Genomic DNA, 17,321 nt, shown 5'->3' with positions numbered 1-17,321 from the left:
TACGTAAGCAATCAGCAAGACCCTTTCAAGGTCCTCTATTGGTTTGGGCTCTTCAAATAACACCCGCTGACACAGAAATCAAATCACTGCTTGATTGAAAGTTACCTCCCTCAAGCTCTGTTGGTGTGGTCAGAAACTGTGTTGTCAGCAGTAAAGAATGCAATACTTTCTATGAAGAAACATCTATCCTCCCCTAGCCCTTGCTCAAAATGTTTATTACTGTCTCCACTCCTACTGTTTTATTTTTATTGGTTTTTTTAACTGATCACCTACTGGTGGTTAAAGTCTGTTCTTGAAAATGGCACTTCGGACAACGTTCCATTTTCTCCTGGCAAACCTGTCAGCAGGACTGTGGTGTAGAGGCTGTTTTCAGAGCTGCTGGCTTCAGTGGGCCATTCACATTCAGTCAGTCAGTCATAAGCAAAACCTCCTAAAGATAAACTCTCCACACCACAACGACCCTGGAATCTTCTTTATCTTTGCAGAGCTCCTGTCTAAAGAGGATCCTCTCATGGCTGGTTGAAGAGCACATCAGTTTCTTCAGACCTTTGACGCCAAATGATTACATGTCTGAGTCCAGATGATAGGACCTTCTCTGTGTTGCTACTTAGTAACTACTGGAACGCAGCACACAGTAGGTACTCAGCAAAGATGTGTTGATTGAGTGGAATGTTAGGGTTTGGCTAAGAAGTCTAAGCAAGAGGGGTAACATGCGGCTTCTGGAGTCAGACTGCCTGAATCAGTTAAAACTGCCTGGAATACCAGTTTTGCCACTGACTTGCTGGATGCCCCTACAAGAAACTATACCTCTTTAAGCCTAAGTTTTCCCATCTGAAAAATGGAGAAAATAAGAACACTTGGCTTGGCGGGTGTTCAGTAAATGTTAGCTATTATTAGAGAGAAAAATAATAAGTGGGCATGTAGGTGGCCATCAGTCACACCTAACAAGTTGCTGGTAAGCATAAACCATGGTTCTGATCAAGCTCGTCCCTGGCATTTATCTTCCAGCTCATGACCCTGTTCTGGGCCATAGACAGGAACTCTGGAAGCTGAGACCGTAAGCCTGGGCCTTTGGAATGGCAGAAGATGGAGAGGACAGAATAAGCCTGGCAGAGCTGACCCGTGGTGGGGGTAGACTCTCTTCGTAGATGTGTATCTCTCAGGCCTAGAATGCTGTCCCCCGACCTGGCCGTCCAATTCTTCCCACTCTGATTCACCAGCTGAACTTCCAAAAGCACCACAGATACAGACACCGCCAACGGGAAGGCTGTGCTCTGCCACGGCTCTGGGCTTCCTCTCCCAGGACCCCACCCCTGCTTCCCAACATGGGCAGACATGTGTCAGATTTGCCCCCTGAGAGACTACTCACAAGCTGTGTTCACCCCAGGCAAAATATGCTTTTCTTCTAACACAAAATTTAAATGTCTATTTTCCCATCTGAAAACTTGGAGGGCCATTTAACTTACTTTGGCAACAGCTGCATCAACTGTCTTAAAATACTATTTTAATGAGAATAAGTGTTAATTCAGAAAATTAGGCACCTGGTTTGCTATAGCTTGAGAACTATCATCTGCCAGCTTTTCCCAGTCATACCTTATCAGTGGATGAGCTGCATGGTTAAGGAGCGGGGGGAGGGTAAGCAGGGCACAGTCTTGGGAAATTGAGGAGGAGACCACAGGAAAGATCTATACTTAGCAATAATTAAGCCTCAGATTAAGAATGTTAAGCATCCCCAAACTAATGAAAAGTCAAAAGTATAATTAGATTGCAAATTCACCTTCCAAAGGAAGGGTAGTCCCAGTTCCAATCAGTGAAGGGAAAAAGGCCTCATTTTGTTTCCAGTTCCTTTCATAAAACATAATGCTTTCAGTGCAGTCAGCCCTTACACAATTGTTTACATATCCCAGTTAAGGACAAGAAATCTTAGAGACAGTGGTAAGGCAAGGAGTCTGTGAGTCCAGAAAAACAACCGGCAGTAGACTGCTTACCAGAGCATTTTTAAAGTATTATTGCCAACAGTATTTTAGAAATGTTTATATACAAGCACACAAAAATAAGCAGCTGAATACTATGTTTTGATGGCACCAACCTCCTCCCTGTGTTAAATTAGAACGGTGGTTTGGACCTCTGTGGTCCCATGTGCTGGTCGTTGTTTTTGGCCATCTCTTAGGCAACAAGTGCTGCTGCTTTAAAACTCACCAATATTCCCAACTTTAAGAACTAGAAATGTGATTTAATATTAACACACCTAACTTTGGAGGAGTCAGATTCCTTCAAAATGAAAGTGAATATTTATCCAAAACCATGAGATTAATGGTGCGGTCTAGCTAATTGAAAATGAAACTGGAAATTAAAACCAATTTCATGTTTTAATCGGTTTGGAAGACTGCAAGTATTGCAGCAATGAGGCAAGTAATTTTCTTCTGGAAAATATATAATGATGTCATTATTTTGGTACCTATGATTCCAGAGATGGAGGAAATAAGACCGAGACAAATATTTGCTGAATGCAACAGATAGGTGGCGCTGTGACTCCTGGCGGATATGGAATGACACTCCAAAAGCCAGGGTTATTACCCAGGCCATGAAACATAGGAATTATAAAGTCAAACAGAAAGTCAAACCTTATAAAGGTGTCTGACTCGTAAAAAAGCTAAATTTTTCTGAAAGAAAAATTTCTGTAACTTCTAACATGTCCACTAATTTTCTATTTGTCTAAAAAAAGTTTTAAGTTAATACTTTAAGCATTTGCAAGGCTTGTCATTGGCCTCTATCATTTAGGGAAATTAAATTCTAATGAAATGTTGGCTTTCTTAAGTATAACGAGTTAATAACTATGCAACATAATCACAAATCCAAGGAAGCTTTGCGTTGGTTAACTAATGGCAAAATGTCAAGATAATTCCACTTGGTAAAGGCGTCCTTCCTCTCTGGCTAGAAATACTCTGTGCTTGGCTTCAGAAGGCTTGTGTCCAATTTCTTGGATCCACCCCCTTCCTGGCTGCTGTACCAGATGCGGGTTACTTGGCTACTCGATTGTCTGAGATTTACTTTTCTTCTGGTCTACCAGAAGTTGTCATAGCTGGTGTCCTAGCTCTTTCCAAGCAATACAAGGAAACTGGCAAAGTTTGTCTTCAGTGCCTACCACACTCCTGGTTGCCAGTTCCTGTTTGTTCTACACTCAGTTTCCACATCTATAATATGAGTTCAAATACCTACCTCATAGTATCGTTGAGAAGATTAATTGACAGAGTGCTTTGTAGAGGATATAGCACCATGGCTGGCACTTAGTAGATTCTATAAAATTATTACTGTCTCCTTCCCTTCCCATTTTACTAAACAGACAAATGAATGTAAATTATATGGCAACAGTTGGTAAGCAAACTTCTTCCAGAATATTTCCTTTTAAAAGAGGACTTCAAAGTGAGTAGTCTACCGTGGGATTCACAGGTCCCTTATTAGCCCTCCCCCACTGGGATAGAAGGTATGTGGGGGCTTTAGGCAGTGCCTGGATCATAGAGGGTAAGCAATGAGCCAGGGGGTCTGCAAGTTGATCCAGAATGCAGAGTAAATCTCACAAATATACGTTTAGGACTTTCAGGCGTGTCTTTCTTTAATAACACTGAAAAATACCCAAACAGCAAAAAACGGTCATTTACCCAGTCAAAAAGCATAACAAGATTTTCAGGGCTCAAGAACCAACTCAGGAACTGAGGGAGTGAGCAGTTCGCTTATCTTTTCCAACAGTTCAAAGACTACTGGCCTCAGTGACCAGCAATGAGAGGATTAACTTCTGGCTAAAATGACGGTAACTGAGCCCCAAAGTAATGTGTAGCCTGTGAACTCTTTCCTTGCTGGGAGGATCCTTTAATCAGTGCTAGCCAAGGAAAGAGTTTCCTAAAATGTAAATGAGAGAAGAGAAACAGAGGAAAAAGAAGAAACATCCCCCACTGCATTTCGAAATTCCCTAGCCAGAAAAGTGTATCCTATCTTTTGTTTCTCTTCTGGGGACGGCCACTTTTCACCTGGAATTCAGTCCCTGCCATTCCTAGGGTCTCCTTGATGAGGAAACTAATACCTTGGAAGGGCACCTAATTGGTAGGACATTATCACTCGGGATAGTTTAGCGAGGACTTCCTTTCAGAGAAACCCAGAGGGAAAAGTTACTTTCCAAGAGTGTAGGGCTCCCCGGGCACCTCCCTCGGACAGCAACCCTGGCAAGTCAAAGCGATCGCATGGCCCGGTCTCTGGCGGCTGGAAATGTGGTCACCGCGGTCGGACGGCACTTCACACCCAGCCCCCTCGCTCAGGCCCGGCCCGCGCGGTATCTGAAACGTGTTATCCTAGTACAAGACCAGAGACTCGAGTCTTGTGTAAACACCACGTCGGCCCATCCCCAAAAGATTCACTTTGATGCCTCTGTTGTAATTATTTATCTCGCATGTAAATCAGAATTCTGCTAACCAATCTTCATGTTTCTAATAAACAGAAAGCTGCCCCGCAAAGTCCTTCTCCTTGTGATTCAGTTTAAAGGTACGGTAACATCCTACACTTCCCTAAGCCGGCCTGCAGAGGACACAGCTCCGGAGACGACCAGCGGGATGATTTGTGTCACCTCTGAACACACGTGGGGACACCGGCTCCACAGGCGGGCACGTGGAAGGGACGCGGAACGAAGAGCAGTTATTTTCCAATCGGTGGGTCCGATGGAGAAAGATGCCAAACGCACTTTCTGAGCCAGCTGAACTCCGCGGGCACCTAATCATTGCCAGATGTGGGGAGGACGCACTGAGAACATCCCCGAGTCCAGGAGGAAACAACCCAGCCGGCAGCACGTCGACTTCTCGGATGGGGAAACGGCACCAGCCAGGAGGAGAGGTCCCGGAACAGAGAGTGGAGCGCCGCAGAGCGGAAAACTGACTCGGGGGAATGAGGATGCCTCCCCTCTCTTCGGCATGTTTTTTCAATTAAAAAGTTGGGAACTGGAATCCGTAAACAACGACTTAGGGCTCCAAACTACTTTGCAGAGACACGATGGGGAGGGGATTACTTGCACGCTCCAACACCCCGAACATCTAGGTCTCCTGCCGTGCCCAACTCCGGAACCGAGGAGCGTCCCACGGGTGCACGCACGAACCCCGCGCCGCGCTCCTCTGGCCCTCTGCCCGGAGAAAGTTAAGCGCAGGCTTGCACCTCCGCCCCCTCCCGCGCGCCCCGAAGCCCGCCCTGCCGGCCCGCAGCCCCGCGCAGCCCGCCGCCGTCCTACCTTTCATGGTGACCGAGGAGACGCACGGCCAGTCAAGGAGCTCCGCGCTGCCGAGAAAATTCGCGCTGAACAGCCGGTCACTGCGCGCCCATGGCAGCCGCGCCGCGCGTCGGACGTCTGCGCTCTAGCCCTCCCTCGCCGCCTGCACCGCCGGCCTGCGCTCCCAGCTCGGCGCTCTGTGCCGCGGGGCTGCCGCGCGCGCCGCTCACCCCGGGCGGGAGGCGCCGCTCCCGCCAGCGCCCCTCCCCCTGGCCCGCCGGGGCGCGCGGGCGGCCGCGCCCACGCCCCCTCGCGCCCTCTCGCGCCCGCCCCGCCCTCGGGCCCGCGCTCGCCCCTGCCGGGCGGCTCTCTCGCCCAGTCTCTCCTCCGCGCGGTGCCTCGCCCCAGGGCTCCCTTTGCCTCGTCGGATCCGCGGTGGAACGAAGCTGGAAGAAAGCGTCTCCCGGGCGGTCAAATGTTCACCCGTGTTGTGCGCGACGGTGCTGTTGCTGGGCTTGTTTCTAGACCCCAAAGTATCTAGAACGTGCGGTGAGAGAGTTGAGGAGCAACAGCGTCACGGCGGTGGCGGAGTAAGCTTGTCCCTTCCCCAAACGTCTCTGGTAGGCATGGAGAGGGTCAGAAGATTAAACCAAAGCGAGAACGTCCTAGGTATTCCAAGATTTCAGGTGCGCTTGTTCACGCCGGAAGGGAAAACGGGACACAGGCGAGCGCGCTCACTGTCACCCGGGGAGAGCTGTTGCTAATTCCGCAATCACCATGAGATGCTCTCCTTACAGAACTCAGAGCAGCATTACAACTCTTAGACCGCCAAAAGAGAGATCAAAAACCCACTACTCTCCCCTCGGTTGGAATAAGTCACCCTTCTACCCACTGCCCCTGAAATTGATCTGAAATTGATCATATTGAAGGGGGCGAGACTATTGAGTGGCTTCTTAGAAAGTTCCTTTCATTGTGGCCCATCATGTAGTCCCAGTGTGGGGTTCCCCCCCCCTTTAGAAATCCCTAATCGGACCCATTTGTTGCTTTATTGCTTTAAAACATAAACTAAGTGTGAGTGGAGCTGTGGAGAGGGAGGTGCTGCGCGACTTCTTCCACAACGATGAAATGAAAAATGACCATATGCTTACTAGCACACCAAAAGCACTACAATTCTGCCTGGGCGGTGGTTGCAGCTTTTCAGATTTCCTCTCCTGAGGATTTGGTAGCACGTTGTAAACAACCCATTGATTAATTCTAAACAGGGAATTCTGCTCTAGAAAAACGTAGTGCCCAAAAAGGAATACATTCTAAATATTTTAGACTCTCCATTCCAGAAGCCTTCTTTCGAACATCAGGGAGACACTTTTACATGACTAGCAGAGAAAAAGACAAAAAACAGCACTTTAAGGGTTGATTAAACTACAGGGTCCCTAGGGACTTGCTCCATCCACCTCTCAACAAGGTACCTGCCTTGTCTTGCAGGGCAAGTAAGGGTTGCTAAAGAGAACCCAGATTATGCTGGGGTAGAGTAAATCCATCAGTTTCTGTGCATAATAATTTCTCCAGCTGAAAAATGGAGAGGATTTTGGCTCCAGCATTTGAGTTATAAAATTGTTTTAAAAACATAAATTATAGCTATGACAGCAAAAACAGTCAGTAAAAGAATATATAGATTAACTGGATTTCATTAAAATTTAAAACTTGTGCATCAAAGCACATTGTCAACAGTGTGAAGAGACCACCCACAGAATGGGATAAAATATTTGTAAATCATATATCTTGTAAGGGATTAATATCCAGAATATATAAAGAATGCTTGCAACTCAACAACAAAAAACAACCCACTTCAAAAATGGGCAAAGTACTCAAATAGACATTCTCTGAAGATTTACAAATGGCCAATAAGCATGGAAAAATGTTCAACATCTTTAATCACTAGGGAAATGCAAATCAAAACTACCACGAGATACCATTTTGTACCCACTAAGATGAATATTATAAAAATAAAAATATTTGTTAAAAAGCAGAAAACAACAAATGTTGGCAAAGATGTGAAGAATCAGAACCTTGTGCATTGATGGTAAGAATGCAAAATGATATAACCACTATGGAAAACAACATGGTGCTTCCTTAAAAAGAATGAAACATGGAATTAACATATGATCTAACAGTAGTACTTCTGGATATATGCCCAAAAGAACTGGAAGCAAGGACTCAAATAGATATTTGTAGACCCAGGTGCACAGCAGTATTATTCAAAATGGCCAAAAGGTAGAAGTGATCAAAGTGTCCATCGATGGATGAATGGATAAACAAAATGTGGTACATACTAATGATGGAATATTATTCAGCCCTAAAAAAGGAAGGAAATTCTGAAACACGCTATACAGCATGAATGAACTGAGAGCATTATGCTAAGTGAAAAAAGCCACTACAAAAAGACAAATACTGTATGATTCCTTTTCTAAGAGTTGCCTGGAGTAACGAAGCATAAAGACAGGAAATAGAATGGAGGTTGCCAGGGGTTAGGAGGAAGAGTGAATGGAGAGTTGGTGTTTAATTGTTACAGAATTTCAGGTTTGCAAAAGGAAGGGTTCTGGAGATGGGTAGTGGTAATGTTTGAGTGATAATGTGAATGCACTTAATGCCACTGAACTACACACTTAAAAATGGTTAGGATGGTAAGTTTTATTTGTATTTTACCATACATTTTCTTCTATTGATTTACTTATTTATTTATTTATTCTCTTATTAACATATAATGTATTGTTTGCTTCAGGGGTGCAGGTCTGTGAATCATCAGTCGTATACAATTCACAGCACTCACCATAGCACATACCCTCCCCAATGTCCATCATCCAGCCACCCCATCCCTCTCCCTCCCCCCACCCCCAGCAACCCTCGGTTTGTTTCCTGAGATTGAGTCCCTTATGGTGTGTCTCCCTCCTGATCCCATCTTGTTTCATTTTCCCCTCCCTACCACTCTGAACCCCCATCCTGCCCCTCATATTCCTCATATCAGAGAGATCATATGATAATTGTCTTTCTCTGATTGACTTATTTCGCTTAACATAATACCCTCTAGTTCCATCCACATCGTTGCAAATGGCAAAAAAAAAAAAAAAAAGACCTTTTTTTTGGTGGCTGCATAATATTCCTCTGTGTGTGTGTGTGTGTGTGTGTGTGTACCACATCTTTATCCATTCATCTGTTGATGGACATCTAGGCTCTTTCCATAGTTTGGCAATTGTGAACATTGCTGTTGTAAACATTTGGGTGCAAGTGCCCCTCAGATCACTGCATTTGTATCTTTAGGGTAAAGACCCAGTAGTGCTATTGCTGGGTCTAGGGTACCTCTATTTTTAACTTGTTGAGGAACCACTTTTCCAGAGTGGTTGCACCAGCTTGCATTCCCACCAACAGTATAGGAGCGTTCCCCTTTCTCTGCATCCTCACCAGCATCTGTCATTTCCTGACTTGTTAATTTTAGCCATTCTGTCTGGTGTGAGGTGGTATCTCATTGTGGTTTTGATTTGTATTTCCCTGATATCGAGTGATGTGGAGCACTTTTTCATGTGTCTGTTGGCCATCTGGATGTCTTCTTTGCAGAAATGTCTGTTCATGTCCTCTACCCATTTCTTGATTGGATTATTTATTCTTTGGGTGTTGAGTTTGGTAAGTTCTTTATGGATTTTGGATACTAGCCCTTTAACTGATATGTCATTTATGAATATCTTCTCCCATTCTGTTAGTTGTCTTTTGGTTTTGTTGACTGTTTCCTTTGATGTGCAGAAGCTTTTGATCTTGATGAAGTACAAATAGTTCATTTTTGCCCTTATTTCCCTTGCCTTTGGTGAAGTTTCTGGGAAGAAGTTGCTGTGACTGAGGTCAAAGAGGTTGCTGCCTGTGTTCTCCGCAAGGATTTTGATGGATTCCTGTCTCACATTACCACACATTTTCTATATTTATATTTTGTTAGAAAAATTTCTAACAAATTATGAGATTTAAAAAATCCCACAAAACCCAAAATCTATGATGTTTGTTATAATGAAACAAACTTGTGATGAAAAAGCAGGCTTGGCAATTCTTTAGAGGACAGTTTTAAGGAGCATTCCTGGATGATCACCTCCTTCAGCACAAAAAGGTCAGAACTTCTTGGGTATGTCCCATAAGTCCCCTGCGTGCCACCTCCTCTGAGTCCCACTCGGGGGGTTCATAGGATGAGGGCTGTGGACACATACAGATCATCAGCCAACCAAAATTTCTCTGGTCAAGATCTATGAGAGAAGTTGAGGATTGAACTGGGGCTTGGGAGGAGAAGGGGACAGTACAGGAGAGGAGGGAGGATGGTGTGATTAGGAAGGACTGAATCACACCAGTGAAGACGCTTTGAAATCCTTAGCAGAAATGGGCTACAGGGCTTCCAGGTCATGCTCAGGCCTCCCCACCTCCAGCAGCAGCAACTGTAACCTGCATTCACATTATAAACCTGGAGAAGGCATCATGTCATTTAATCCTCAGCCCAACCTTGTGCTAAGTATCTCCTTTTTAGGAATGACAAAGCCCTATCACACTTGCCTTCTCTCCTTCCCTTAGCTGTTCTCACCAAGCTCTGCTTCCACCTTCAGAACATGTCTCACACGTCTCCACTTCTCCCCATCACCCAGGCAAAGACCACTATGCCCATCTGGAATTCAGCAAGAACCCTCCAGGCTGGCCTCCCCATGCTCTCTGCTGCCTCTTCTCTGCTCCAGGTTCCAAAACCCAGCAGGCTGAGAGGCAAGAAGAGAGATGGGAAACTCTATAGTTTCCCCAGCCTAGGACCTAAAATTTAGAGAGGTTCTGGGCCATGATATGAGAATGGGGAACACAGGTTGAACACAAAGGGCTCCTTAAGTGAAGGAGAAGCTGAGAGGGTAGGGAGACCAAGGCAGGACAGAACATTGGAGGGGAAGGAGTGGTAGTCAGTTTGCACAGAGATCAGTCCAATACCTCGATCTCTGACCATCTCTGTTTCCTCTCTGGCGGGCAGCCAGTACCTTCCAGCAACAGTCTGTGCTACCACCACTTCCCATTTACCCACTCATTTCTCTTCTGTCCTTATGCAGTCCCTTTTGTTCCATTTCAGCCAAGCTATTTAGTGTCTCCCCAAACATCATGTTTATTGTACTTATGAAGTCTTGAGCCTAGCATTCCGCCCCCAGAAACATCCTCCTTTCTCTGTTGTATCAGTACACTTCATTGTGTCTGCTTTGAAAAACAACTCTCCATTTAGAATTGAACCCTTTTGTCCAGGAAGGAAGACCTGCATGATTATTAATAATTGGCACTGTGCTACACACTGTGGAGAATACGAATTAGGGCCAGACAGTCCCGCATCCAGGAGTCTGTTAGGTGAGGCAAGGCATTCCAGAAAGGAGCCACTGTAAAGACAGAAAGTGGGAGATGGCCAGTGTCATAACAGATACAGAAAAAAGGCCACAGAAGGAAAGAAGGTAGCAGGGAAAGCTGGGAGCTGAAGGTAAACTGAGATTCAAATGAGCATGAAAAATCTTGTCTCCCTCCAAACCAGTGGCTTGAACAATGGCATCTGAGAACCACCTATATCAGAATCACTCAGGGGTGTTTTTATAAAGTGGACATGGTTGAACTTCACCTCAGACTCCTGAATCAGAAGGTTTCAGGATGAGGCTTGGGGTAATTCCATTTTCTAGCACTCCCCAGCTGATTTTTGTGCTCACTGAACTTGGAGAATCATCACGGTAGAGCTTCTTGATGGGTATGACCATGAGCATCTTTAGAGGAAGACCAGGTCTTCTTCACTTTTGTTAACAACAGCTTCTAGCAATTAACAACCCAAGGAAATACTGAATAAATGGAAAGGGGATTAGTAATGGAAGAAGATGCCCCAAAAATGCAGAGCAGGGAAAGCAAAATGTATGAAACAACCCTTGGGATAGAACTTCTGTGGATGACATGTGCTCTGAAAACCAAGCCTTTGGGTATGATGGGAGAATAAACTTATTTTTTGAGAAGAATATTGGCTTATATGGTTTGGTCTTCTGAGTCCCTTCATATTCTCTCCCATACTTGACAAAGAATAGACTTTGTTTTCCCAGACTAGCCATTGTGCTATTGAGCAAGCCCACTAAAATGTTAGGATCCTATAAAGAACTAATGGTGCTCTATGGACATCAGGTGCTCTGTCTCCATCCTCGGAGATGGGATTTTTCTTGAGATCTGCATGAAAAGTTTTGTTTGTTTTGTTTTGTTTTTGTTTGTTTGTTTGTTTGTTTTGTTTTTGTTTTTTTTTTTGTTTGTTTTTGGTTTTGGGTTTTTTTTTTTTTTTTTGGATAAAGAAATAGGTTTTAAGTCCTTAAAAGCTTAGGTTTCTGTCAGTGAGTGTTTCTGTTTCTTTAGTGTTTAAACAAACAGCCTTTTGAAAGAGACCTCTGACTGAGAGCTCCTTCACCTGTTTTGTCCAAAAAACAAAAAAACAAAAAACACTATTTTATTCCATTTGATGTTGCACAATTCAGAGGATCAGTCTGAGATTGTTCTAGCCCTCTACAAATCACTGAGATTCTCAGGATGGTACTGGACCCTCTTTCCAAGGGCCTTAGAAAACAGAAATGTGGCCCTTGAGTCTCATTTTGGAGACCAGAGTGCATCTCGAGGTAAACAGCAATTCCCTCCTCATGACCTGAGAGCTATCAGGTGGATGACCAGGAGCTCCATTCCAATCCCGAAATGTTGGTGATTGCTCTATCAAGCTTCAGAAATATTACACCTGGACATTTCAGATCGACCTGTTTTTAAAAAATAAAATAAAATATGAGTTTGTTTTTGCTTTCAATGCATATCTTTTGTAGTGACATAGATGAGAGGGATTTACTTTGGTTTCCTGTTTCATTTGGCTTTGTCATTCATTTGCTTTGGAGATGAAACATGTTGATGTGAGCAAAGCCACCCTCTGGTGACCAGTGGAATTGGACTCTAAGGCCGGTTCTGTGAGATGTGGATGTCTGATGGAGGGCAGGACCCTGACTTTTCTGGATGTGAGAATCCTCACCGTAAAATGACTGATTTTAGACTAGGTCATTTCCAAGGTCACTTTTGGTTCAAAAACTCTAACATGAAATACATACAAACACTATTGAATACAAAATAAACACACAGAAAATGTGAAAGTTAGAAATTCAGATACATTTTGGATGCATGATATATATATATGTATTTTTAAAATATGTCTGAATTTCCAACTTTCACATTGTTCAGCTATAAATATATATGTCAGTGATCATACGTATATACGTATGTACATATATGTACACATGCACATTTGTAGCTGGATCACTTTTTGAAATATGGATTACCTCAGAGGTACATCGTTGTCCATATGTTCACACTGATATTCCCAGGGCATAGTCAGCATTCAGTAAATGTCTGTTGAATGAATAGATGAATGAGTATTCAAATGCAACTGAAATAGAAGCAAAAGCTAGAGGAGCTAATTTATCTGTTCATCAGTTTCACCTAACTTTAAAGTGAACCCTTTCATGGACATCTTTGGCTCAGTCCATTGGACATTTGCCTTCAGCTCAGGTCATGATCTCTGGGTCATGAGATGGAGCCCCGTATCTGGCTCTGCACTGGGTGTGGAGCCTCCTTGTGATCCTCTCTCTCCTTCTCCCTCTGCCACCTCCAATAAATAAAATAAAATAAAATATTTCACATATTTCCTATCACTTAGGAGAAGCTCATCAAATTGTAGTAATTTTCCTCATAATTATTCAATATATTTATTATCTCCCATTTTTGTTTTTTTAAGGTAAACCAGAAGACCGAATTGAACAAAGGCAAAATAATCTTCAATTATTTTATATGAAATAACAATTTGGCTGGGTAGAGAAGAGCCTAGTAAAATTAATATAAAATCTGAATGATGGAATATCCCTAAGGAGATGGTTTTATCTTTAAGATCAAACAAGTACAAAAATAGTGGAAATCTTGAGGAGAACTACCTTAAGGGATAGATTAAATTGTTTATGATTCATATGTACATTGTTACTAAGTATGGTCTGCTCAAGATATTTGAACATAGAGAATTTGTTCTCTAAAGTAATTTAAACATTAACTTTGTGACTATTGTTTATACTATAATTTGATTAATAATGGTGAAAAGGTAAACTTGCATTAAGCTTTTGTCAAAATTGTTACAAATTCCAAATAAGTATATCAAGATTGGTGAGGTTTCACAGTATGGTCTTATTCCTGTGTGGTGTTATCTGTTGATATTACAGTCTTTCAAGATTGGCAAAATTTTATTTTATTCCTTCTTATAAATAACTAGCCATTTTCATTGGCGTTTTTGACCACACTACATTTTTTATTCAAGATTAAAACCCAGTCATTCTTTCCATTTCAGTTATTTACATCTTTCATTGAAGCAATACATCATACATTGAGCTTAAATTTTTTTTTATCTTGAATGTGCTTTCTTAGCACATAATAGTGCATATCAATATTCTGAAAGATTTGCTTAAAAAGAGCAGCAGAAGTGCAAATAACTTTATGGGATCTTTTATTTGCAAAGACTTTTTGCCGAACTGGAAAAATGTTCTTCGCTGATTGCTCCTGTGTTGTGAATTCTTGGATCGCCCATTAAGTTGATTTGTTCTATAGATGTTAAAAGTTGTAGATTTCCAATCACATACAATCGAAATATTTAGTATCCATATAGTAGAAGCTGAAGTCAAAAGGGTTCTACGACTTTTCTAAGTCCAAGACAATGGAGAATAAGGCTCCATTAAGATTCTGATAGAATGTGTTCAAAATAAGCTCATCTCAAATTGAATATGATTTTCCAATAACTGTAGTTTCACTGAATGAAAAACTTAAGACTGAAAAAGAAAAAGAATAAGAGTTCTTTTTTAAGATTTATTTTTTATTTTTAATTTTGACAGAGAGAAATCACAAGTAGATGGAGAGGCAGGCCGAGAGAGAGAGGGAAGCAGGCTCCCTGCTGAGCAGAGAGCCCGACACGGGACTCGATCCCAGGACCTGAGATCATGACCTGAGCCGAAGGCAGCGGCTTAACCCACTGAGCCACCCAGGCACCCAAGAATAAGAATTTTTAAACTAAACCTACAATGCTGCAAGAACATGGGAATGTGGACAGCTTAAAAGATAATCCTTACCTTTTACTTAATATCTTCTATGGAGAAAGTAGAGCTCATAGAATCTTTATAGATTTTAATAAGATTCTAGAATCCCAGATTTTAATGTGCTGTAAGGAAAATGCTCACAAGTCAGACCCCAGGGTTATGGTCCCAGCGCAAACCATAGCTAATTCTCTGGGGCCTCATGACTCTCTCAGAGTCCTTGTGCATGCTCTGGGCAGCCCATTTCCCCATTTTCCTAGCAGCTTCTCCTAACCTTCTCAAGAACCCTGCTAGACACCCACCTTCTTATTCTCAGCAGATGGCCTTGTCTCCTTCTCTACAAAAAATCAGAGGTTATCTGGCAGGAATCCCCTCAAGTTCCTGTGGTCTCCCTTGCCCCTATCCCTCTAAACTTATCTTTCCTAGCACCTGGCCTCACACTTCCCCTAATTACCACAGGAAGAGGCACCTTATCTGGTGTGCCGGCCTCAACTCCCAGCTGGGTTCTCAAACCCCACCTCTTCCTGCTCTCATGTGCCCCCCTCATCTATCATTTCTCTCTCTCTCTCTCTCTACCTGTAGATTGTTCCTTTACTTCCTAAACTCTTTCTCTTCGTCAGAGGCAAGCCTCTGAAGTCATCGACACCTACAGCGTCCATTTCCAGGACCTGTTCCCTCTTCAGAGTGGCCACGTATCTGCAGCCACACGGTGGCGCTGGCCCTGACATAACAAAGGTCATTCGAGCCATTCAAAGAGCCAACTCCAGGGGGCACTTCGCACGCCATTCTTAATTCATTTAACTTCTCTTCTATTGACATTTAACTTCTTGAACGTTTCTTTTCCCTCTGATAGGTGTCGACAAGTCTCTGATTCACTCACTAAGTCTACTCTACTCTTGGTTTTCAATGTGGCTCCTCCCTATCTACCTTGCTTCAGAAATCAGGACACTCCTAAGGATCTTGCTATCTGCTCTGCCTTGAAGACTTCAGTAGCTATTTCTGATGACCTCTGTTTCCTGCCTCGACTTTTCTGAGTTCCAGACACAAATTTCCAATTGCTTACCAAATATTTCAAAATCTTTTCCTTTCATGTAGAATTCCAAATTCACTGGCATGAAATTCATTGTAGTTGCTTGTATGATTTCCTTTTTTTTTTTTTTTTTTTTTTTTTTTTTTTTTTAGATTTTATTTATTTCTGAGATAGAGCAGGGGTACAGGCGAGGGAGAGGGAGACGCAGACTCCCTGCTGAGCAAGGAGTCAACAAGGGGACTCAATCCCAGGACTCTGGGATCATGAGCTGAGCTGAAGGCATATGCTTAACCCACTGAGCCACTAAGGCATCCCACTTGTATGATTTTCTAAAAACATCCCTGGAATAGGATTATATGTTCATACCTTTACTGTGGTCTCATGGCGGGTGGAGTATACTTCTCTGCCTCCTGATTTTGGACTTGTCCACTTCGGTCATATTTGAAGCAACTTGAAGTATACCTATGCTCTTGGGCTTGTCTTCCCACTCTGAATATCTGATATGAGAGGAAATGACCCAGATATCCGTTGTCCCTCAGCCTGAGCCCCCAGATGGGAAGGTGAGGCCAACCACATACTCTAGCAAAGGACCTGAAGAGTCAGTAAGACTTGACTCTGGACATAGGGGGGCCTGCATGGAGACTTCTGAAATTTATTACACAGGTGGCAATGAGCACAGAAAATAAAGATGAATTCCCATTCAAATAAGCCTGTAAACCAATATTCTCAAAACATGTGAAGAAAACAAATGTGATAAAGTATAAAGTGTTAGCAACTATTACCATAACAATGTTGTACAACAAAACTCAGTAGCTTAAAAACATGACCACTTAGTCTCAAGTACTTGGGGTTGCTGGCAGGCTGCCACTTGGCTGGGCTTGGCTGGACTCTAGGTTCTAAGAACCAGCTTCTGGGCTCCAGGTACCCTTTTAGTTTTAGGTCTGCTCCATGTGTCTCTCATCCCTCTGGGACCAAAGGTACTTAGGGCTGTGGTTGGCTTCTATTTTCCATTCAGAAGCCTAGGCTAAGGGACAATCCATACCTGGTTCATGGTCCTCTCATGATAGATCATCAGAGAGCAAGAGGGTAAGTGCAAGAGCACAGGTATATTTCAAGTTACTTCAGATATGGCCCAAACCAGTCATATGGACAAGCCTATACCCAGTCCTTGAGCCAGAGGATGACTTGGACCAGGTACTGGTTGTAAGCTTTATTTGTGTCTCCCAATCTCTCTAGCTATAAAGCTCGTATCAGGTGGGGCTCAAGTGGCAGGATAGTTGGACCTATTTTCAGTTTCCATTCATGCAGGAATTAAAACCAGACCCTGGTTTCTAAGGGTGAGACTGGCTCACTTTTTCTATCTTGCCCAAGTTCTTTTAGTCCTCATTACCCGACAAGACATAAACTCCACCTCCACCTGCTTCCAAACACTGAGCCCAGGAGGCCACAGCTTCAGTTCTGCTTAACATTTTATATTCTTTTCTAAATCTGGTCCAATGTTGTATTTATCTTACTTTTGAGGTAGCAATGCCTTTTCAAGTTTCTCTAGGTATATTCTTTCCATCACTGCTCTGTGTTTGGAGTGGGGAAACGGTGCTTTGAAACATGAACTCACAATGCTATCTTGACCAGAATTTTCCTAGAGATTTCTACTCGCACGTTCATCAAGCACTTATACCACATACACTCAAAACAGATTCCACTCACCACTTTCCCGCAAAACCACTATTTTCTGTAATCCCACTTCTGATTAATTCTACACCATTCATCCTTTTGCTCAAGTCAGAATCTTCATTCATTCTTTTCTTTTCACCTTCTGTATCTGCTCCCAGTCTGACTACCAACTCCTGCACATGCCAGCCCTCAATCCCATCTGTGAAGT

At 43.2% G+C, this 17,321-nt stretch overlaps 1 protein-coding gene across 1 annotated transcript in view; it reads right to left on the bottom strand.

Annotated features, from left to right (window-relative positions):
- COLEC12 (collectin subfamily member 12) overlaps positions 1-5,507 on the bottom strand; it is a 193,608-nt gene extending 188,101 nt beyond the window's left edge. The window contains exon 1 of the mRNA XM_004742808.2: positions 5,267-5,507. Coding sequence (XP_004742865.1) covers positions 5,267-5,273 — 7 coding nt within the window. The 5' untranslated portion in view covers positions 5,274-5,507. The remainder of the gene's footprint in view (positions 1-5,266) is intronic.
- Between the last annotated feature and the right edge of the window lie 11,814 nt (positions 5,508-17,321).

This window comes from Mustela putorius, unplaced genomic scaffold, assembly GCF_011764305.1.
Source record: "Mustela putorius furo isolate JIRA1106 unplaced genomic scaffold, ASM1176430v1.1 tig00003858_pilon_pilon_pilon, whole genome shotgun sequence".
In the NCBI taxonomy this organism is placed as follows: domain Eukaryota; kingdom Metazoa; phylum Chordata; class Mammalia; order Carnivora; family Mustelidae; genus Mustela; species Mustela putorius.
Note: the sequence above shows the minus strand (reverse complement) of the source record. Positions and strands in the feature narration are given on the sequence as shown.